Source organism: Rhinoderma darwinii, chromosome 4 (assembly GCF_050947455.1).
Source record: "Rhinoderma darwinii isolate aRhiDar2 chromosome 4, aRhiDar2.hap1, whole genome shotgun sequence".
NCBI classification, from domain to species: domain Eukaryota; kingdom Metazoa; phylum Chordata; class Amphibia; order Anura; family Rhinodermatidae; genus Rhinoderma; species Rhinoderma darwinii.
In genome coordinates, this window is record NC_134690.1 from 103,527,746 (window position 1) to 103,552,775 (window position 25,030).

General features: G+C 43.2%; 1 protein-coding gene across 1 annotated transcript in view; it reads left to right on the forward strand.

Moving 5' to 3' along the window:
- Positions 1–25,030, forward strand: part of LOC142760805 (glutathione hydrolase-like YwrD proenzyme) — an 87,128-nt gene that overhangs the window by 31,752 nt on the left and 30,346 nt on the right. Inside the window, exons 5-6 of the mRNA XM_075863983.1 lie at positions 2,139–2,345; positions 18,524–18,676. Of these exons, the coding sequence (XP_075720098.1) occupies positions 2,139–2,345; positions 18,524–18,676 (360 nt within the window). The remainder of the gene's footprint in view (positions 1–2,138; positions 2,346–18,523; positions 18,677–25,030) is intronic.

Consider the following 25,030-nt stretch of genomic DNA (forward strand, 5'->3'; position numbering starts at 1 on the left):
ATATATCTATATCTACATATATATATATAGATTTATTTATATAAATATATATATATATATATATATATATATATATACATACATACATACAGTGAAGGAAATAAGTATTTGATCCCTTGCTGATTTTGTAAGTTTGCCCACTGTCAAAGACATGAACAGTCTAGAATTTTTAGGCTAGGTTAATTTTACCAGTGAGAGATAGATTATATTTAAAAAAAAAACAGAAAATCACATAGTCAAAATTATATATATTTATTTGCATTGTGCACAGAGAAATAAGTATTTGATCCCCTACCAACCATTAAGAGTTCAGCCTCCTCCAGACCAGTTACACGTTCCAAATCAACTTGGTGCCTGCATTAAAGACAGCTGTCTTAAATGGTCACCTGTATAAAAGACTCCTGTCCACAGACTCAATTAATCAGTCTGACTCTAACCTCTACAACATGGGCAAGACCAAAGAGCTTTCTAAGGATGTCAGGGACAAGATCATAGACCTGCACAAGGCTGGAATGGGCTACAAAACCATAAGTAAGACGCTGGGTGAGAAGGAGACAACTGTTGGTGCAATAGTAAGAAAATGGAAGACATACAAAATGACTGTCAATCGACATCGATCTGGGGCTCCATGCAAAATCTCACCTCGTGGGGTATATTTGATCCTGAGGAAGATGAGAGCTCAGCCGAAAACTACACGGGCGGAACTTGTTAATGATATCAAGGCAGCTGGGACCACAGTCACCAAGAAAACCATTGGTAACACATTACGCCGTAATGGATTAAAATCCTGCAGTACCGCAAGGTCCCCCTGCTCAAGAAGGCACATGTACAGGCCCGTCTGAAGTTTGCAAATGAACATCTGGATGATTCTGAGAGTGATTGGGAGAAGGTGCTGTGGTCAGATGAGACTAAAATTGAGCTCTTTGGCATTAACTCAACTCGCCGTGTTTGGAGGAAGAGAAATGCTGCCTATGACCCAAAGAACACCGTCCCCACTGTCAAGCATGGAGGTGGAAACATTATGTTTTGGGGGTGTTTCTCTGCTAAGGGCACAGGACTACTTCACCGCATCAATGGGAGAATGGATGGAGCCATGTACCGTCAAATCCTGAGTGACAACCTCCTTCCCTCCACCAGGACATTAAAAATGGCTCGTGGCTGGGTCTTCCAGCACGACAATAACCCCAAACATACAGCCAAGGCAACAAAGGAGTGGCTCAAAAAGAAGCACATTAAGGTCATGGAGTGGCCTAGCCAGTCTCCAGACCTTAATCCCATCGAAAACTTATGAAGGGAGCTGAAGATCCGAGTTGTCAAGCGACAGCCTCAAAATCGTAATGATTTACAGATGATCTGCAAAGAGGAGTGGGCCAAAATTCCATCTAACATGTGTGCAAACCTCATCATCAACTACAAAAAACGTCTGACTGCTGTGCTTGCCAACAAGGGTTTTGCCATCAAGTATTAAGTCTTGTTTGCCAAAGGGATCAAATACTCATTTCTCTGTGCACAATGCAAATAAATATATATAATTTTGACTATGTGATTTTCATGTTTTTTTTTTTTTTATATAATCTATCTCTCACTGGTAAAATTAACCTAGCCTAAAAATTCTAGACTGTTCATGTCTTTGACAGTGGGCAAACTTACAAAATCAGCAAGGGATCAAATACTTATTTCCTTCACTGTATATATATATATATATATATATATATATATATATATATATATATATATATATATATATATATATATATATATATATATATATATATATATATATATATATATATGATAGAGATAGAAGAGCAGGATTTTCCTCTATGTGCAGTGTATAAAAGACACGATAGCCGTTAGAGACCAACCACTAGCTCAGAGAAAGCTGGGAATTAGAGATGGAGCCTGCAGAGGGGAAAACTGCAGAATGCAAATCAGATAATGGCCAGAAATAGTGTTATCCCTCATGTACACACATATAACAGCCTATTCTAAAAAGTTATCTGAAAAGCTAGGTACGCTTTAAAAGTTGTTAGCTATGGCACATATGTGTGTAAATAAGCATCTTTGGGAAACACACAGCAAACAGTTAATAACTAAATAAATCCTGTTCCTTCCCTCATGTGATAAATTCTAAATAGATGAGCCTGAAAGAAATTCTTCAACCAGCTATTGAACTAGCTGAATCTGGGTTTCCTGTATCTGAGGTGACTGCTTTTCAGTGGAACATCGCAGTCGATAAGCTCCATACTCTCAATAACAAGTTTGGGGCAGATCTGCTTATCAATGGACAATCCCCACAACATGGGCAGCTTTTCAGAAACCCATCACTGGCAAACACATTTAAGGTACAAGCTAGTAATAAATTATGCTTATTGTCCTTTTTCACTTGTGTAATATATTAAAAGTGATCCTATATCTATGCTAAAAGTTGTTTAACACCATCACATCTAGTTACTGTACATTTCCTTCCAAAAAGCACTTCAGGTAATAAAACTGCCGATCATTGGTATCTATAGATCAGATATTTTCTCTCAGTGTCTTACAAATCAGCACTCTTGGGCTTAGTGTAACGTCTATGGCCGTGGACCGTCGTTCTGACTTACCCTCGGACGGCCGCGGCTATGGACGTGTGAGTTCTCGGCGGCATCTCACTTCCTGGTTCAGAGACTGCGTGCAAGGCCTTAAAGAGCCAGTGCGTGCACAGTTGCAGAATATCTGCAATTAGCCCAGAATGCTGCTGGACTATAAAAGGGGCTCTGCCCTCTTGATCATTGCCTGAGCGTTGTTGTGTTACCTAAAATTTCTATCTGCAAATGGTCTCCTAGTGTTTTCCAGTGTTACCCGTTCCTGCTGCCTGTACCTTGTATCACGTGCCTCTGTGCCGTCAACAGTTGGTGTCCTGTTGTATCCTCCGCTGCATCTAGTGAGTCGCACCCCGCCGGGTGTCTGTCTACTATCGGAGCCTCACCTTAACCTGAACCATCGCTACTGTCTACATTGCCTCAGGTACCCTTTCTGAACTATAGACATTGCGTTGTACCTGTTTGGCGTAGCTGCTATCCCGCTACGCGGTACGGCCCAGTGGGTCCACACCCCGCGCCGTGACACTTAGTTACAAAATTGTATTCTTACCAGATTATGGAGCTTTGTAGCCATTTACTACAAGGGCTCTGACACATTAAGCTTTTCACAAATGCTTTTAACCTGATTTATTTATTTTTGGAAAAAGATAATTTCCAAAAGAAAGATTCTTTCTTCACCCTCATTGTGATCTATTACTGCAGCCCAAACCTTACTGAAAACTGGAAAAATTTAGTAAGTCCCCTTTTCAACTTTTTACCAATTATTGAATTCTTCTATCTATTGTATGGCTAAGCCTGTACAACTTTCTATTAAGTTATGATTAAATAGACAAATGAACAATTTTGAAGAAAGCAGAGTTTGACTTAGGTAATGAGGTCAGAAAATAATGTTATTTTTATAATGATTGAAAACTACATTAACGACTGTCATGACTATGGGATATGTGGACCCACTAGGACGCTCCACCGTAGCGGAGCATCAGCTGGCCAAACAACAGTCAATGATTTAGGACAAGAGTACCTGGATAAAAGATGTGTCAGACTCTTGGCACAGATGATGAACTCGACTCCGTCACTAGACTTCACACTGGAACAAACACAATACAGGATACAAGAACACAGGATACAGAATACAACTAAGGGACCATTTGCAATATGGAACATGGGAAGACACAACAACGCTCAGGCAAGGAGGAAGAGGGCAGAGTCCATTTTATATTGCAGGGTGCGTTGGGATTGGATAGGGAGCATTTTACAGATGCGCGTTCTGGCCCTTCAAGGCCGGGAACACGAGCGTGCGTGCACCCTAGCAGAGACAGTAGAGCGGGCGCGTGTGCTTGCGTCTCTGGGGAGTGGAGTACACTGGTCTGCGGCCGCCTCCGCTGGAGAGTAAGTGATGCAAGCGGTCCGAGACTGCGGCCATTACAGTACCCCCCCTTACGCCTCACTTCTTAGGTCCAGAGCGTGATAGGACTCTCCTGATGAGACCTGGAGCATCCACATTTTCTTCAGGCTCCCATGACCTTTCCTAAGCACAAAACCCTTTCCAGTCCACCAGGAAGAAGGTCCTCCTTCCCACCCTCTTGTAATCCAGGATCACTTTTACTTCAAAAGTGTCAGAAGAACCGCAGGGAGCAACTGTAGAACCAGCGGAATTGCTGAATCGGTTCAGGACCACAGGCTTTAGGCGGGACACATGGAATGAGTTAGGAATTTTGAGGGTAGGAGGTAGCCGAAGCTTATAGGACACAGGGTTTATTTGTTGCACAATTTTAAAGGGGCCGAGGAATCTGGGAGCGAATTTGTGGGAAGGGATCTTTAGATGAATGTTTTTGGAAGACAACCAGACCTTGACTCCAGGAGAAAACTGAGGAGGAATTTTTCTTCTCCTATCTGCATATCTCTTCATGCGATCAACTGCCTGAAGGATCGCAAACTTAGTTTGCTGCCAGATGTGAAGGAAACCTCCAAAGGAAGAATTGGATGCAGGACGGTGAAGAAGCAGCAGATTCACTAGTATGATTGTTCTATAAGAATTGGGCCCATGGCAGCAGCCGTACCCAATTGTCTATTTGAACTGAAACAAAATGACGAAGGTAATTCTCAAGTACCTGGTTGATCCTTTCGACTTGGCTATTAGGCTGCCGGTGATAAGCGGAAGAAGGGGGGAGGTCAGTAATAAAATCCATGGTGATGTGTTGCCAGGGAGCATTAGGAACTGGCAGAGGTAGGAGCAGGCCAGCAGGTTTTGCATGAGTAGCCTTGTTTTGGGCACAGTACGTACAGGAAGAACATAGTCCAAGACGTCTTTAGGTAGCGTGGGCCACCAGTAGTGACGAGCAATAAACTCCCAGTTTTACGGACACCAGAGTGACCAGCCGGTTTGGAATTATGTTCCCAGCGGAGAATTCTTCTCCTGCCAGCAAGACGGACAAATATCTTTCCAAGAGGAATGTCCTTAATTTGCAGAGGGTTAACAGCAATAATCCTAGAGGGATCAATAACATGTTGAGGACTTTCTTCAGAATCGTTAGTCTCAAATGACTGGGACAGGGCATCGGCCTTAATGATTTTGTCAGCAGGGCAGAAATGAAGTAGGAATTGAAATCTGGCGAAGAACAGTGACCATCTGGCTTGACAAGGGTTCAATAGTTGTGCAGATTGTAGATATGTAATATTTTTGTGATCTGTGAAGATGATGATGGGATGAGCAGCCCCCTCCAGCAGGTGTCTCCACTATTCTAAGGGCAACTTGACGGTGAGTAATTCTCGATCCCCAATGGAATAGTTGCTCTCAGCAGGAGAGAAGATTTTGGAGAAAAATCCACATAATATTGCCCTACCCTTGGAATTCTTTTGAAACAGAAGTGCTCCAGCACCAATGGAAGAGGCGTCAGCCTCCAATGAAAACTGTCGAGTCACATTAGGATGATGAGGGACGGAAGCAGAAGTGAAGGCGCTCTTGATGTTGGAGAATGCCGACTGCCTCCGGGGTCCAGTCCTCAGCATTCACTCCCTTCTTGGTAAGAGCTGAGATTGGAGCAGTAAGTGATGAGAAATTTGGACTGAACTGACGATAAAAATGTGCGCATCCTAGAAATCTTTGTATGGCTCGGAGACTTTGAGGACGTGGCTACTCCAAGAGAGACTTCACTTTCTCTGGCTCCATTTGTAGACCAAGATCAGAGATAATATAGCTCAGGAAGGGCAAAGATTTTCTTTTAAATACGCACTTCTCAAGTTTAGCGTATAAGCTGTTAACCCTTAACCGCGATAGGACTTTTCGTACATGCTTCCGATGCGTCATCAGATCAGGTGAGTAGATCAAGATGACGTCCAGATAAACCACCACATAGACAAACAAAAGGTCACAGAAGATGTTGTTTACAATTTCCTGAAACACCCCTGGAGCACTACACAGTCCAAAGTGCATTACAAGATACTCGTAGTGACCGTCTTGGGTGTTGAATGCGGTTTTCCTGGCGAATACAGACCAGGTTATAGGCCCCGCGTAAATCCAGCTTCCTGAAAATCTTGGCTCCACAAATCCTGTCGAAGAGCTCGGAGATAAGCGGCAAGGGGTACTTGTTTTTTTTACCGTGATTAGGTTTAACCCACGGTAATTGATGCACGAAGTGATCCATTCTTTTTCTTCACGAAGAAGAATCCAGCTCCGGCTGGTGAAGAAGACTTTCTGATTAACCTCTCTCTAGTTTCTCCTTGACATACTCTGACATTGCCTGGGTTTTAAGCAAGGAGAGGGGATAAACCCATCCACGAGGAGGTGAAGCTTCAAGAAGCAACTCGATAGGACAGTCGTAGAGACGATGAGGAGGAAGGACCTCTGCCTCCTACTTGCTAAAGATGTCCGTGCAATTAGCATATTGTGGAGGTAGTCGAGTGAGAGACAGAGGTAGTGGAGAAAAAAACAGGACGAACCTGAGGCAGACAGTGATGAAGACATCGAGAACCCCATTTGAGAACCTCTCTGGAATTCCAATCAAGAACTGGAGCATGCTGGTGAAGCCATGGCATTCCCAGCAGGAGGGGATTTATAGAGGTTGTCCATCAACACAAGAGACTGCCAGAGGTTTTGTTCTAAAGGAACAATTGCCAAGTGGAGATGGTCTACTAAGTCCTGCGGGATGAAGTTTGCAGCTGCTCGAGAATCCAAGTAAGCAGGTGCAAAGTGCGATCCTTCACCGGGGACGATAGACACAGGAATCGAAAGTCTGGGAGAGAATTTACTGGTCGAGGGAGATTAACCTAGGATTGTCTCTCCAATTAAGCCTAGGTGCTGGAATTTCCCGGCTTTAGAGGACATTGGCGCACGAAATGTCCCTTGTGGCCACAGTACAGACATAACTCAGTAGAATATCTGCGTTGCCCTAGCTGTATAGGCTCCTCCGGAGGTGCGTCAGAACAGGATAGTAGAGGCCTTTGAAATTTTGGTGACCGTCAACAAGAATTTTTCTCCCGACGAATTTCCAGAGTGCGCTCTTGTATCCTCATATCGATCTGGGTTGCCAGAAGTCTTAGGGTATCCAAGGTAGCAGGCAGCTCTCCAGCTGCCAGTTCTTCCTTTTTTTTGAGAAGCAAGGCCCTTTGAGAAAGTTGCCACTAAGGCCTCATTACTCCAAGCTAGCTCCGCTGCCAGCATATGAAAGGAGATGGTGTACTCTCCTACAGTTGATTCCTCTTGGTTGAGGGTAAGCAGTGAGGCAGCTGCAGAGGATGTTTGACCTGGTTCCTCGCACACTTTACGGAAAGTCTCTATAAACAGTGGCAAATCTGAGAATTCCGGGCCTCTCGTTCCAAGATGGAGTTCGCCCATGCCAGGGCTATGCCAGAAAGGAGAGAAATAATAAAAGCGACCCTGGCCTCCTCAGCACGTAACTTAAAGTGGATCGTACACTGGTTGATGAAGCCTCTACAGGTCTTAGGATCCCCGTCGTAGCAAGGATCCTATGGAATTTGCAGACCCAGGACAGGCAGGAGAGATGGCAGGTGGTGGTGCAGCAGAAGCAGCCAGAGGAGGTACAGAAGGAACATCCAAACGGGTAATTATGGCGTTTACAGCCTGTAGGAGTTCTTCCTAGCTTGCCTGGAGGTCACGCATGTCCGCTTGCATCTTCTGGACCATGGTTTTGGGTTGACCAGTGGGATCCATGGCCTGAGGGTACTTTCACGACTAAGGAGTATGTGGACCTACTAGGCCGCTCCGCTGTAGCGGAGTAGCAGCTGGCAATTAACAGTCAATGATAGTATTTCGGACAAGAGTACCTGTAAAGAAGATTTGGCAGACACTTGGCGTAGCAGACACTTGGCACAGATGATGAACTTGACTCCGACACTAGACTTCGCAAACAATACTGGATTCGGGGAATACAAGATACGGGAATACAGGATACAACTAAGGAACCATTTGCAATAACGAACATGGGTAGACACAACAATGCTCCGGCAAGGAGGAAGATGGCAGAGTCCCATTTTATAGTCCAGGATGTGTTGGGATTGAATAGCGAGCATTTACAGGTTCGTGCGCTGATCCTTTAAGGCCAGGAACTAGAGCGCGCGTGCACCCTAGGAGAGGCAGTGGAGCAGAGTGGGCGCGTGTGCTGGAGTCTCCGGGGAGGGAGTACAATGTTCTGCTGCCTCTTGAGGGTAATTGATGCTGACGGTTTGCGGCCATTACAACGACTTGTGACAACTGTGGATCCATTGGTTCCTCTTGGAATCTCCGGCCAAAGAAAAATGTTCTGTGATAGTATTTGAGAATATTTCTTACTTTTGCTTCCTTTAGCGCTCTCATAGATTTATTTGGATCCTTTCTCTCACGCTCCCCATGTCATTCTCATGGATCGCTCAAGCAATCTTACAAACTATAGGAATTATAACTATTCCTTGATGCTAGAAACGATAGTAGGGTACATAAGTGTGTGTATTTGGATACACAATCGGTATCCACTCTCACTAGAATATGTATCTTGGAGTTTAACAATGTGGCTGGCTTGTCAACAGAAAGAAATGAACACAAATGACTATACATTGACGCATATAGTGACTATTACCAAAATTTGTTATGCCATTGATTGCTCAACTGAGCTATTCTTAGCTCTACCTTGTGATTTGCTAATGACCACTTCCTCGTTTTTTCTTTTGGGATATCCACATTCTTTATATAGAGTTGTAACATTGGTACCAAGAATTATGTATACAGTTGAAGTCGTAAGTTTACATACACCTTAGCTACATTCATTAAAACTAAGTTTTCTACAATTCCTAAAATGTAATCCTTGTACACACTCCCTCTCTTGGGTCAGTAAGGATCAATAGTTTATTTCAGGAATGTGAAATGTCAGAATAATACTAGGAGCTTTTATTTCTTCCCAGTGGAATGAAGTTTATCTACACCAAGTTGACAGTGCCTTTAAATAGCTTGGTAAATTCCAGTTTCACAGGTCCTGATAGTGAGACTGTCACAGGACCTGCAGAGGATGGTGTGAACCTACTGTGTACCCAATGGATTTGACATAAGGGCTAAACCAGGGAGCGGAGTTTATGGAGACCTCAGGTATTCAGCCTTTAACCCCTATAACTTGGATCTGGGCTTTGCTGCTGTGGAACCTCAGCTTTCTACCCACAGCGTAGTCTCCCTTGGTGACCAGCAACGTAAACAGGCGTAGTACTAAATCCGTAGACAGTATCCAGAGTCAGGTATAGAAAAGATCAGGGCAGGCCGCAAACTAGCACTCACGGTTGGACAAGCAAACAGTAACGGCAGGTCGGCAGAGATTCGTCACGGGTTGCTAGCAAGAGGTCAGGGCAGGCAGCAGGCAAGGAAAATCATAGGTACAGGCCGAGGTGAATTACAGGAAATCCAAGTACGTAATCTAGGAAGAACCTAATTGCTCAGGCAAAGTGTTTAGGAAAGGGAGGACCCTTTATACCCAGGGAAAGCTGAGTGGATAATTTGTAATTTGCTGGTCCTTTAAGGCAGTGAGAGTCAGCACACACACTAAGAGACATAGGATCCAGAGCAAAAGGTGAACTTCGGCAGCGTGGGAGGCTGCCAGAAGCAGAGATCTGGGGAAAAGGAGCAGTTCCGGCCAGAAGATGCCGGGATCCGGATAGTATAGCTGCGGCCATTACATCCAGAAACAATGTCATGACTTTAGAAGCTTCTGATAGGCTAATTGACAAAATTTGAGTTAATTGGAGGTGCACCTGTGGCAGAATTTTAAAGCCTATTTGCTCCTTTGCTTGACATGATCGGAAAATCAAAATAAATCAGCCAAGACATCCGAAAAGAATTGTGGACCTCAACAAGTCATGTACATTCTTGGGAGCAATTTCCAAACGCCTGAAAGTACCACGTTTATCTGTTCAAACAATAATATGCAAGTTTAAACACTATAGGACCATACAGCTATCATACCGTCAAGGAAGTAGACCTGCTCTGTCTCCTAGAGATAAACATACTTCGGTGCGAAAAATACAAATAAATCCAAGAACCTCAGCAAATGAACAACATCAAGCATCTACAGTATATAAACAATAAAATATTGATATGACCTGAAAGGCCGTTTAGAAAGGAAGAAGACATTTTTCAAAAATCTCAATAAAAAAGACCGGTTACAGCTTGCAACTGCACATGAGGACAAAGATCTTACCTTTTGGAGAAATGTCCTCTGGTCTAATGTAACAAAAATTGAATTGTTTGGCCATAATGACCATAGTTATATATGGAGGAAAAAGGAGGGAGGCCTGCAAGCCAAAGAACACCATCCCAAACGTGAAGCTCGTGTCTGGCAGCATCATAACGTGTGTGGGCATTGATGCAAGAGGGACTGGTGCACTGCACAAAATAGATGTCATTAAGAGGAAGGCAAACTATATGGAGATACTGAAGCAACTTCTCAAGACGTCAGCCAGCAAGCTAAGCGTGGGCGCAAAAGGATCTTCAAAGTGGACAATGACCCCTAGCATACTTCCAAACTGACTTAAAGGGGTTTTCCGAGATAAAATGACTATGTGTTAATGCTTGTAATTTATTAATGTAAATACATTTGTAATATACTTAACTTTTCCAAATTGGCCCCGTTTCCCGATGCTGACGTGGGGTACTTAACGGGTGACGTCACTCTCTGGCCGCTGTGTTGATCTTCAATTATTTTCCGGGTATACGACACGTCACTTGTGACATGACGTGTATGGGCTGTTCTGTTGTACAGCCCGTAACATTCATGCCCGGTCCCTGCTGTTATTGCGAGAACAGCAGGGACCCTAAGAATAGTAGGGACCGCGCATGCGCGTTACGGGCTGTACAACATAACAACCCATACACGGAACGTCACAAGTGATGTGTCATATACCCAGATAAGAATTGAAGATCAACACAGCGGCCAGAGAGTGACCTCACCCGTCAAGTACCCACGGCAGCATCTGGAAACGGGGACAATTTGGAAAATGTAAGTATATTACAAATGTATTTACATTAATAAATTACAAGCATTAACACATAGTAATTTTATCTCGGAAAACCCCTTTAAGGAAAAGTAATTGAAGGCATTGGAGTGGCCATCACAAAGCCCTGAACTCAATCCCATAGAAAATTTATGGTCAGTACTAGAATAGCATGTGCGAACAAAGAGGCCTACAAACCTGACTCAGTTACACTAGTTCTGTCAGAAGGAATGAGCTCAAATTCCAGCAACTTATTGCGAGAAGCTAGTGGGAGGCTATGCAAAATGTTTGATCCAAGTTACACAATTTAAAGGCAATGCTACCAAATACTAACCACGTGTATGTAAATTTCTGAGTCACTGAGAAAGTGATGAAATAAATTTAAACTGAAAAAAATAATTGTCTCTAGAATTATTCTGCCATTTCACGTTTTTTAAATATAGTAGTAATTCTACCTGACCTAAGAAAGGAACAAACATAAAAACTAGAGCAGCCATTAACTTCAAATTCTTTCTGCCATGTTTCTGTTCTAGTTTACCACCATATTAAATAGTACTGACGCCGTGTAATGACAGGGATAGGGAAACAGACAAGTGAGCCCTAATCTACCCGCCACTCAGTCCCTGCCTACTTGCAATGACCCGCCCTAGGCGACGTGGTACAACTGGGCGACGGTCCCTACACTCAGTAAGTGCACGACAGACAACCAGACAAGGAAACACAGAACAAAGGGAAACGGGGCAGTTGCCAACGGCAACACCGTGAGCAACAAGAGTAGTAAACGAGCCGAGTCAAACCAGGAGAGTACGAGGTGCCAAACTCAGAGCAGGAGAGTAGTGAACAAGCCGAGTCAAACCAGGAGTGTACGAGGTACCAAACACAGAGCAGAAGAGTAGTCAGTAAGCCAGGGTCAATACGAAGCAGGGACAAGTTTTTCAAGAAGCTGCAGCAGGGCCAGGAAACCAACAGAGAAGAATCACAAGCAAGGAGGAAAAGGAAAGGCAGGTATAAATAGACGGAGGGCGGGAGCTAGCTCCGTCTGGCCAAACTGTGATAGGCTCTCCCACTCCTAAGCCTGCCATCCTGAGTGGTGGAAGATGGAGTCAGTCTCACAGACATAGAAGCAGGTGCAGACTGATTACCTATTGGCGTGGATACAGAAGCTGTGCCTGGCAGATCCTTAACACTCCGCTTCACACACATTTAGAAGGGCCCTAACAGATGGTGGCACTGAAGTCTGTGTACTTCAGACGATGCTATAGATATTCCTGCAATGAATTACTAAAATTTGACTCCACTGTCTATTGTAGTTTGATAACGTGGCTTTTGTACTTATCTTTTCTGCTAGCTGGATTATTCATCGTTTCACATGAGAGAATATGTTGTATGAATACACTGATGTAAACCTGACCTGTTATCTGACATCTCTGCACTAATCTTAAACACTTGAGATCTATGCAGATAGAAGAATCTAAAGCTGCCAATACACTTTGAACCTGCTGACAATCTAATGTTCATGTAGCCCTCCCAACTGTCCTTTGACGACAGATGTAAGGGAAACAAGGATCTGACATGTTGGATTTCAACATGCCTGATCCTTTGTTGTGGCAAGACATAAGTGGCTGCCAAAAGTGTCTGGCAGCTGCTTATCCTCTACACCGCGTTCCAAATTATTATGCAAATGTTATTTTTCGCTGATTTTCCTAAATAGTCGATGCAAATGACAGTCAGTATAATCTTCAAGCCATCAACCGTTGGAGTATAATGCAAATTTTATTGAACAAATCTCCTAATGATAACAGATTTTTTTTTAGAAGTAAAAAACTCAAAATGCACTGTTTCAAATGATTATGCACAACAGAGATCAAAACATTTTAAAGATTGTAAAGAGAACTAAAATGGTAATTTGTTGAATTTGCAGCATCAGGAGGTCATATTTACAGAAATCAAAAGCTCTTTCAATCAAAAAAAACTTAACAGGCCAAGTTACATGTTAACATAGGACCCCTTCTTTGATATCACCGTCACAATTCTTGCATCCATTGAATTTGTGAGTATTTAGACAGTTTCTGCTTGAATATCTTTGCAGGATGTCAGAATAACCTAGAGCATCTGTTTTGATGTGAACTTCCTCCCACCCTCATAGATATTTTGCTTGAGGATGCTCCAAAAGTTCTCAATAGGGTTGAGGTCAGGGGAACATGGCGGCCACACCATGAGTTTCTCTCCTTTTATGCCCATAGCAGCCAATGACACAGAGGTATTCTTTGCAGCATGAGATGGTGCATTGTCATGCATGAAGATAATTTTGCTACAGAAGGCACAGTTCTTCTTTTTGTACCACGGAAGAAAGTGGTCAGTCATAAACTCTACGTACTTTGCAGAGGTAATTTTCACACCGTCGGGGACCCTAAAGGGGCCTACCAGCTCTCTCCCCATGATCCAGCCCAAAACATGACTCCGCCACCTCCTTGCTGACGTCGCAGCCTTGTTGGGACATGGTTGCCATTCACCAACCATCCACTACTCCATCCATCTGGACCATCCAGGGTTGCACGGCACTCATCAATAAACAACACGGTTTGAAAATTAGTCTTCATGTATTTCTGAGCCCACTGCAACCGTTTCTGCTTGTGAGCATTGTTTAGGGGTGGCCGAATAATAGCTTTATGCACACTTGCAAGCCTCTGGAGGATCCTACATCTTGAGTCCAGAGGCACCAGCGGCTTCAAATACCTGTTTGCTGCTTTGCAATGGCATTTTAGCAGCTGCTTTCTTAATCCTATTAATTTGTCTGGCAGAAACCTTCCTCATTATGCCTTTATCTGAACGAACCCGTCCGTGCTCTGAATCAGCCACAAAGCTTTTCACAGTACGATGATCACGCTAAAGTTTTCTTGAAATATCCAATGTTTTCATACCTTGTTCAAGGTATTGCACTTTTTCACGCTTTTCGGCAGCAGAGGGTTCCTTTTTCTTTCCCATATTGCTTGAAACCTGTGGCATGCTTAATAATGTGGAACGTCCTTCTTAAGTAGTTTTCCTTTGATTGGGCATACCTGGCAAACTAATTATCACAGGTGTCTGAGATTGATTACAATGATCCAAAGAGCCCTAAGACACAATACCATGCATGAGTTTCATTGAAAAACTAATAATTAAATGTTTATGACACTTAAATCCAATGTGCATAATAATTTGGAACACGGTGTATTAGGGTAGGAACACACACAATGTATTCAGTGCTGATACACTGCGTTAAGCTGCGCAGCGTATCAGCCCTGAACACTGCAGGGATTTTAGTCCGGAAAATGGCACCACATTGTGTTGCGTTTTTCCGGCTGAATTTCCACTGCAAAGCGGCGCCGGAAAAATAAAAAAACGTTCATACTTACCCCCTCCCTCTTCTCGCCGCGTAGTCCGGCCTCCTGGGATGACGTTGCAGGCCATGTGACGCTGCAGCCTTGGATTCCACAGTTCCAAAACTTTTCCTTCTTAGGCTGGGTTCACAGTTTTTTTGCAGGCAGATTTTCGCTGAGGTTTTTCACCCGTGGCCAAAAAATTTAGCAAAATATGCTTTCTCTGCCTCCCATTGATGTCAATGGGAGGTCAGAGACGTAAACGCCTGAAGATAGGGCATGTCGCTTCTTTTTCCCGCGAGCCGTTTTTTCTGCTGGCGTAAAAAAAACGCGTCCGCCTCCCATTGATATCAATGGGAGGCATTTTTGGCCGTTTTTTTGGCACGTTTTCCGACGCGGTTTCCATGTAAAAAAAAAACTGTGTGAACTGGGCCTTAGTGTTGCAATTTCAATGTTGAGGAGTGTATATTCATATCACAACTACATTGTGCAATGCATTTGAATTAAGCATTGGAAAGTTATTTTTTTCCAAGCCCCAGACAGACTTCTCACTAAACATTTATTGTTAAACCTCAGCAGTATAATTGACATGTATAATAATAATAATAATAATAATGTGTGCTTGTGAAAAACTCTTGACATCTGTCATTATGACCTGAATCATTAGCTTCAGGCCCTGTTCACACAGAGTTTTTTTGCAGGCAGAAAAAATCTGCCTCAGAATTCCTTCAGTAAGGGTATGTTCACACGGCTTATTTACGGACGTAATTCGGGCGTTTTAAATGCGCCTCGATGGCGTTGGCAAACATCTGCCCATTCATTAGAATGGGTCTTACGATGTTCTGTGCACACGGGCATTTTTTTTACGCCCCGCTGTCAAAAGGCGGGGCGTAAAAAAGTGCCTGTCAGTTCTTCAGACGTAAATGGAGCCGTTTTCCATGGACTCCATGGAAAACCAGCTCCATTTAACGTCCGTAATGGATGCAGCAAAAACGCCTCAACATGCCATGACGGCTGAAATTACGGTGCTGTTTTCTCCTGAAAACAGCCCCGTAATTTCAGCCGTTACGGACGCTGCCGTGTGAACATACCCTAATTTTTGGCAAATTTTGAACTGCCTGTGCTTTTCTGCACGGTCATTGAAGAGGCCATTGAAGCTAATGCAAGGACCGTGGGCAAAAACACTGCGAAAAACACTCGGAAACTAGCGCCGCTGTTTTTGTCTGCTTCTTATGGATTCAATGGGAGGTCAGAGGAGGAAGCCGCGGCAAGAAAGGACATACCACTTTTTTTTCCCCGCCAGCGACCAAAAGCCGCCTGGGAAAAAAATGCCTTTCCCTCCCATTGAAATCAATGGGTGATTTTGGGCATTTCTTGGCGCTAATTCCGACGCGGTTTCCACGTCAAAATGAGCGCCAAAAAAATGATGAATCAGTTAAGCTGTTAACCATTTTCATTGTTGTTCCTAATAAACTTAGATGATGATATATAAATCTGTTATGGTCATGTGAATAAAATATTACCAGTTTATCTCTGTTCCACTTATTACACTGCATACTCATGATCATTTTATGTAGGAGTAAAGTTATAACATATACGTGTAATTTATGACAGATTATATAGGGCAAAACAATATAACTGAATTCTTACTGAAATATTACAGCCTCTATATCAGATAACACCTTATCCTCTGGCAAGCTAGCTAGGCAAGGTTCACAAGAGGGAAGATTTCTGTGTAATTTAGGTAACGTGACTGCTGGTATATAGCTGTCTGCTATCTGGTTTTTTTATCAAGGATCTTATTATTTGCCACATGTGCAAAGAGATGTTCTTTGAATTCACTGTTACAACTTGCTTAGCACATGTATATCAACGTTTTGGTATTATTTTATATAAAATAATTACAAGAATTCCTAAAGTGCCAGGAATATGACTATAGCTTTACAATATAATGCTGATATAATCTACTTAAAAGAACACTAAATATAGAAATGAATTATAAAAGTAAACAGGATAAAAACTTGGCCACAGTAGTCATCAGTCTGCAGGATGTTCCTGAAGAGAAAACAGGGGTTCACTTCCTGCTGATCTCTTCCATTTTCTGCTGGTAAATGGCTGAGAGGTTGGGCTTAGCCAATGGGCTGTGTTTAGTAATCTTCGTGTCTGACCGGTGATAGACAGAACAGTGGGGGGGGGGGGGGGGGCTCCTTCTGCAGCCAGTTGTCTTACAGCCAGACACATGATAGTGAGGAGGGGAGAAATAGCTGATCTCCTGGAACACATATAGAAGAATTCTTTATATATTTCTCGGATTAGATTATAATATGAGATACAATAGGATCAAAGTAAAGCAGGAGGTTAATGGAGGGGATATTAAATTTTTTCATTTTTTTGTGAATTTCCTGTTTGGGGTTTATTTAACCCTTTCACTGGCAAAGACATATATAATACTTCATGACTCTAAACACTTGCAGTGCATAGAATATAAGGACTAAAGATATTGGTATTATATTATATTAAAGCCCAAATGAAATCTCAAAGCTTTTGTGTCCCTGTAAGGGCAGATTCACACGAACGTTGCGTTTTTGCGCGCGCAAACAACGCGGCGTTTTGCGAGCGCAAAAACCATTTGACAGCTGCGTGTGTCATGCGTGTCTGATGCGCGGCTGCGTGATTTTCGCGCAGCCGGCATCATAGAGATGAGGCTTGTCGACGCCCGTCACTGTCCAAGGTGCTGAAAGAGCTAAATCTTTCAGCACCCTCGACAGTGAATGCCGAACACAACAGCGAAAAACCTGTAAAAAAAAAAGATAAAGTTCCTACTTACCGAGAACTTCCCGGCCGTTGCCTTGGTGACGCGTCCTTGGTGACGCGTCCTTGGTGACGCGCCTCTCTTGACATCGGGCCCCACCTCCCTGGATGACGCGGCAGTCCAAGTGACCGCTGCAGCCTGTGATTGGCTGCAGCCTGTGCTTGGCCTGTGATTGGCTGGAGCTGTCACTTGAACTGAAGTGTCATCCCGGGAGGTCGGACTGCAGGAAGGAGACAGGAGTAATCGGTAAGTTAGAACTTCGTTTTTTTTTTACAGGTTCATGTATTTTGGGATCGCAAGTCACTGTCCATGGTGCTGAAACAGTTTAACTCTTTCAGCACCATGCACAGTGAATGTCTTCCGACGTCGCGGACCGGAAATTTTTTTGCCGGGTTCGGCCAAAACGAGTTTGGCCGAACCCTGTGAAGTTAGCTTCGGTTGTCGGGGTTCGCTCCTCGCAAAGACACTCCGTTTGGATGCTTGGAAACAGAAAAGCACGTGGTGCTTTTCTGTTTCCACTCATCCTTTTGACAGCTGTTGCGCAAACACGCAGTTCGCACGGAAGTGCTTCCGTGCGACATGCGTGGTTTTCACGCACCCATTGACTTCAATGGGTGCGTGATGCGTGAAATACGCAGAGTTATTGAACCTGTCGCGTATTTTGCACAGCGAACAAACGCTGCGCAAAATACACGGACTGTGTGTACTGCCCCATAGACTTCTATAGGGCATTGCGTGCCGCGCGAAAACCACGCGCCCTACACGCTGCCAAATCACGCTCGTGTGAATCCCCCCTAAGAGTGGGGTAGGAAGAGGAACAAATATCACAACCTATTATTGCCATCTTGTACTACATATCAAAAAGCTTATTTTTATTATGCATGTATTCTTTCATGGACCACTTTTGGTAGGTATTACCACTGCAAACCGAGAACACCTGCCGTTTTAGAGATGCACTGACCCAGTTGTTTAGCCATCGCAATTTGGCAATTGTTAAAGTCGCTCAGATGCTTGTGCTTGCACATTTTTCCTGCTAGCCACACATCAAATCCAAGAACTGACGGTTCACTCCTTGACAGATGTCATTGTAACAGATTTTTTTTGTATGGCTGAATAGTGCATATACTGTACATTTATATCTATATATAGATATATATATGAAAAAAAATGCTCATTCAGAAAAATGTTGTTCTAAAAATGTAAATATTAAAATATTTAAACAAGATTCGTAACACCCAAGCTTTGCTTTATATTCAGCAAACAACTAAACCAGTGTTTTACAAGTTCACTTATTGTCTTTTTAGGCACTGGCCAATCAAGGTAAAAAAGGTTTCTATGAAGGATGGATTGCCCAAGCCATTGTCCAAACTGTACAGAGCAATGGTGGGCTTTTGGACATAATTGATTTGACTAATCACATGACAGAGGAAGTGCAACCAATTTTCACAACTTACAAGGTAAATGTTTGATCAGTTATAGCATATTACGGCATTTGTGGAGTTAAAGATCTGAAATAACATTAAAAGAGCTGCCAGAATTAGAGAAAACAGCACCTCGAAACAGCATCACTTCAGTATCCATTTAAGTGAATAGGGATGAGCTGCGATACCAGACACAGCCACTGGAAAGGAGTGGCACTGTTTCTGAAAGCTGGGTTTTTTCTAATCCAAGTCCATCCCTTTAAGGCCGGGTTTACACGAGCATGTGCGTTTTGCGCGCGCAAAAAACGCGGCGTTTTGCGTGCGCAAAAGGCACTTAGCTCCGTGTGTCATCAGCGTATGATGCGTGGCTGCGTGATTTTAGCGCTGCCGCCATCATTATGACACTCCGTTTGGATGTTTGTAAACAGAAAAGCATGTGGTGCTTTTCTGTTTACATTCACAGTTTGACAGCTGTTGCGCGAATCACGCTCGTCCCACGGAAGTGCTTCCGTGTGGCATGCGTGATTTTCACGCACCCATTGACTTCAATGGGTGCGTGATGCGCGAAAAACGCCGAAATATAGGACCTGTCGTGAGTTTTACGCAGCGGACTCACGCTGTGCAAAAATCACTGACAGTCTGCACTTCCCCATAGACTAATATAGGTCCGTACGACACGCGTGAAAATCACGCGCGTGGCATGGACGTATAACACGCTCGTGTAAACAAGCCCTAAGTCATATTAATCAGAATCACCATTTAGAGACGTCCCTTAATTTTCTAATCTCTTATGTTTTTAAAGGGAATATCTCATAAAATTATGTTCAGATGGCGGTCCAACCTCTTAGACCCCTGTCATCCCAAGAATAAGCTTTCCCTGTACATCGCCAGAAAAAGTGAGAAAACCTCTTCCCGACATTTGGCGTAAATGTATGTCATAGTCAGGAGGGAGGTGTATGGAGAGGACTCATAGGCTGAGCCCGCTCCATACGCCACGGGGGTCAGATGTGTATTACATTATGAATAAGGACCCCAGTAGGTTATGGGAAATAAATATATATGGAAATTCAATACAAATTGTCAAATTTCAAAAAATATACCCTAAATTTCCATATCGTGCTCTAGTAAATTATAAAATATAACTTCTATTAGATCGCTAAAATTAGCCACAAAATGTAAAAGTCTGACATGAATCTTACCTACAGCCTAAAGTACTATAGTGATGATTGACAATATAGCCCTACCAACCGGCAGTGGTATCAACAAGGGGTTAATTTAGTATGGAAGTGACTGCAGTTCACATTTAATTTTTCCCTCACCAAGGTACATAGTATTACAGATGTAGCCGTCTTTATCTTGACTTTTAATGCATTAAATAAACAGTGTGAGGAAACTTTAACTTGACTTTATCAATGGCTTTTGTTGTGTGATGTCACGATGCAGAAAGTTATCAGAGTCAGGCCTCATTTACACGAGCGTAATATACGCGCGTGCGACGCGCGTGCTTTTCACGCGTGTCGTACGCACCTATATTACTCTATGGGGCAGTGCAGACGATGCGTGAATTTTGCGCAGCACGAGTGCGTTGCGTAAAACTCACGACATGTTCTATAATCGTGCGTTTTTCGCGCATCACGCACCCATTGAAGTCAATGGGTGCGTGAAAACCACGAAGGTCGCACGGAAGCACTTCCGTGCGAACTGCGTGATTCGCGCAAGAGCTGTCAAACTGAATGTAAACAGAAAAGCACCACGTGCTTTTCTGTTTACAAACATCCGAACGGAGTGTCTTAGACATGAGCGAACCGAACTTTACCGGGTTCGGCCGAACTCGTTTTGACCGAACCCGGCAGGAGACAGTCACTGTGCAGGGTGCTGAAAGAGTTAAACTGGTTCAGCACCCTGGACAGTGACTTCCGATTCCAATATACGTGAACGTGTAAAAAAAAAAAAAAGTTCTGACTTACCGATAACTCCCGGCTTCTTCCTCCAGTCTGACCTCCCGGGATGACAATTCAGTCCAAGTGACAGCTGCAGCCAATCACAAGCCAAGCACAGGCTGCAGCGGTCACATGGACTGCCGCGTCATCCAGGGAGGTGGGGCCAGATGTCAAGAGAGGCGCGTCACCAAGGACGCGTCACCAAGGACGCGTCACCAAGGTAACGGCCGGGAAGTTCTCGGTAAGTACGAACCTCTTTTTTTTTAAACAGGTTACTCGATATGGTGATCGGAATGCACTGTCGAGGGTGCTGAAAGAGTTACTGCCGATCAGTTAACTCTTTCAGCACCATGGACAGTGACTGACGTCGACTAGCCTCATCTCTATGAAATAACGCAGCCGCGCATCATACACGGATGACACACGGAGCTGTCAAGTGCCTTTTGTGCACGCAAAACGCTGCGTTTTTTGCGCGCGCAAAACACACACGCTCGTGTAAATGAGGCCTCAAGATAAGGATGGCTCCACCTGTAAGTCTTATTTAAAATATTAGAATCATTGCCCCCTGACATCGGCCATTGAGCGCCGCGGGCAAAAAACACAGCGAAATACGCTTTCTCTGCCTCCCATTGATGTCAATGGGAGGTCAGAGACGTAAACGCCCAAAGATAGGTTGATTGAGCCATTAAGCGCTCGCAGGAAAACAACGCCTCCCATTGAAATCAATGGGAGGCATTTTTGGCCGTTTTTTGGCGCGTTTTACAACGCTTTTCCCGCATCAAAAACCGTGTAAAAAAAACAGTGTGAACTGGCCCTAAGAGTCACACATTTGTTAACCAAAACTAGCACAGCCAAACAGATTGCCATGGCAAAATATAAATATATATAAGGAAATATAATAACAAGTGTCCACTAGCAAGTAATAAAAGCTAATGTCAAGATATACTCGTGATACGCAGATTACTCTCCTACAAATATAAAGATGACATTATGTATAAATGGTTGCTTACCCATAAATTCTGTTATATTAGCTGACTGGTGCCCTCCCGACGTGCATTTCAGCATCTCAAGCCCTCATCTGGGGGTGGTGAATGATTAAAATGGCGATGTTTAAATACTACTATTGGGGAATAAAGCACAGGTGCGCTGAATCATGAGAGCCACAAGACCCAATAAGCGAGACGCTGTAATGGATCTAAATGTAAAGGGTCAGAACTTACTATCGCATGGTATGTTTGCATTAGCTAAATTTTTTATATAATTGCACAATTTTACAATTATAAAAATATTAAAATGTGCAGAATACATTCGTATAAAAAATTATGCAGCTCTTGATATAAAACCAGTATAATAATAATAATAATAATAATCCCTATATAATAAATATAACCAAATGTAAATAATATGAAAAATATGTGTCATAAGTGTTCAATTGGTGTCAAAATTACAGTTCATACAAGGATCATAGTATTTTTTTATTGCACATATCTACCCCATTCAAGTGTACTGAAGAAGAATATAAAAGGAATAATATAAAAGTAGTTAAAGAGGCTCTGTCACCAGATTTTGTAACCCCTATCTGCTATTGCAGCAGATTGGCGCTGCAATGTAGATAACAGTAACGTTTTTATTTTTAAAAAACGAGCATTTTTGGCCAAGTTATGGCCATTTTTGTATTTATGCAAATGAGGCTTGCAAAAGTACAACTGGGCGTGTTGAAAAGTAAAAGTACAACTGGGCGTGTATTATGTGCGTACATCGGGGCGTTTTTACTACTTTTACTAGCTGGGCGTTCTGACGAGAAGTATCATCCACTTCTCTTCAGAACGCCCAGCTTCTGGCAGTGCAGACAGCGTGTTCTCGAGAGATCACGCTGTGTCGTCACTCACAGGTCCTGCATCGTGTCGGCCACATCGGCACCAGAGGCTACAGTTGATTCTGCAGCAGCATCAGCGTTTGCAGGTAAGTAGCTACATCGATTTACCTGCAAACGCTGATGCTGCTGCAGAATCATCTGTAGCCTCTGGTGCCGATGTGTCCTCGCTCGTCTGACACGATGCAGGACCTGGGGAAGTGACGTCACAGCGTGATCTGCCAGAAGCTGGGCATTCTGAAGAGAAGTGGATGATACTTCTCGTCAGAACGCCCAGCTAGTAAAAGAAGTAAAAACGCCCCGATGTACGCACATAATACACGCCCAGTTGCACTTTTACTTTTCAACACGCCCAGTTGTACTTTTGCAAGCCTCATTTGCATAAATACAAAAATGGTTATAACTTGGCCAAAAATGCTCGTTTTTTAAAAATAAAAACGTTACTGTAATCTGCATTGCAGCGCCTATCTGCTGCAATAGCAGATAGGGGTTGCAAAATCTGGTGACAGAGCCTCTTTAAATCTATTGGAAAAACAATGCGAGAGTTAAAAAATTAAGGAATATATGAATATATATCTTTCAATAAATGTGAATATGAAGGAAATTCCCAGCCCAAACACACAGTACAGTTACTTTAATGATATATCCATGCATATTAAATATGTGTAATAAATAAAAAATATAAAAAATTATTTAAAAAAAATGTAAAAAAGAAATAATAAAACCAATGTGTCATGGTGACCAAAGTATATTGACAAAGTGTACTGATTATTTATAGAAGTATTGAGGATTGTGTTACAAAGAACATGACATTGTAATCATAAAAATGTCATAAACATGTCATAGACAAATTATATGTTCAAACATATTTACATGCGCCCAACCAAATATCCCCTAAGGACGACAGGTCCATGTTTACTCCACCATTGAACAATGGACATCTTAGACAGTGTTATAAAATTCATGGGCCACCAGCAATTGACTCTTAAAGGGAATGTGTCGCAAATTAAACCTTTTTTTTTAAGTGTCGTTACTTATTTCTATTATATTTTGTACGTTTTTTGCTGTATTTTATTTTTTTTTTCCGTATGGTGGAAAGTATTAAAAATTAAATAATAATTTGACATGTTTTCCAATGTTGGCCACCAGGGGGAGCACTTCCCAGAATTACAGCAAGGTGAATAAGGCAAAGCAACCTGACTCACAGCTGCTGTAAATGTGGGAGGGAACCTCACCCCCCCTCTCACAAGCCAGGTAAAGGTGTCTTCAAATTGCTAAGCAGTGTCTGGCAGCCATATTGGGTGTGATTCTGCAGCTGGAAGAAGTTCTAGGACACACCAAAAGGCTAAGTGTATGTTCACACGCTTACTAAACAAAGGGAAAACCGATCCTGATTTTCAGCCATTTTTTAATCAAACTCGCGTTTTTTAACGGCCGTTTTTGGAGCTGTTTTTCTATAAAGTCAATGAAAAACGGCTCCAAAAACGTCCCAAGAAGTGTTGTGCACTTCATTTTGGTCGGGCGTCTTTTTACGTGCCGTTTTTGGAAAACTACCACGTAAAAAACGCCCTGTCGGAACAGAACGCCGTATTTCCCATTGAAACCAATGGGCAGATGCTTGTAGGCGTTCTGCTTCCGATTTTTCAGCTGAAAACATTGTGTGTGAACATACCCCTAGGGTATGTGCACACGCTAACTGCATTTACGTCTGAAATGACGGAGCTGTTTTCAGGAGAAAACAGCTCCGTCATTTCAGACGTAATTGCTCGTACTCGCGTTTTGCGAGGCGTCAATTACGGCCGTAATTTGGAGCTGTTCTTCATTGAATTCAATGAAAAACGGCTCAAATTACGTCCCAAGAAGTGTCCTGTATATAAGTGTCCTGCACTTCTTTGCCGAGGCTGTTATTTTAAGTGACGTCTTTTGACAGCGACGCGTAAAATTACAGGTCGTCGGCACAGTACGTCGGCAAACCCATTCAAATGAATGGGCAGATGTTTGCCGACATATTGGAGCCGTCTTTTCCGGCGTAAATCGAGGCGTAAAACACCTCGTTTACGCCTGAAAATAGGTTGTGTGAACCCAGCCTTAGAATGATGAAAGTGAAGTGAATGACTTTTCAGTTGACCGGTTCACATAAAACCACATAAAAAACCACATAAAAAACGCTTGATTACACTTGATTTTGCGTGTTTGGGGGATGTGTGTGTGTGTTCTCGCCGCTGATTCTTCAAAACAGCTGATAAGCGGCTATGAAGTATCAGCGGCGCCCATGCACACTCCGCTCTGCCACACGCACACACACGGGAAAAGTCTTAAAGGGGTCGTCCAGGAAAACATGGCGCCGCACCTGTCCTCAGGTCATGTGTGGTATTACAGCTCTGTCCTATTCACTTCAATGGAGGTGAACTGCAATACCAGACAAAACCTGAGGACAGGTGCGGCGCTGTGTCTCCAATCCGGACACCCCTTCTGTCCTGAGATGACACGACGGGGGAGGCGGGTGTCAGAGCCACCCACCGCCATCACCGCAGACAGAACCACACAACTATGGCATGAGGGCAGGGCTTGTCCTGA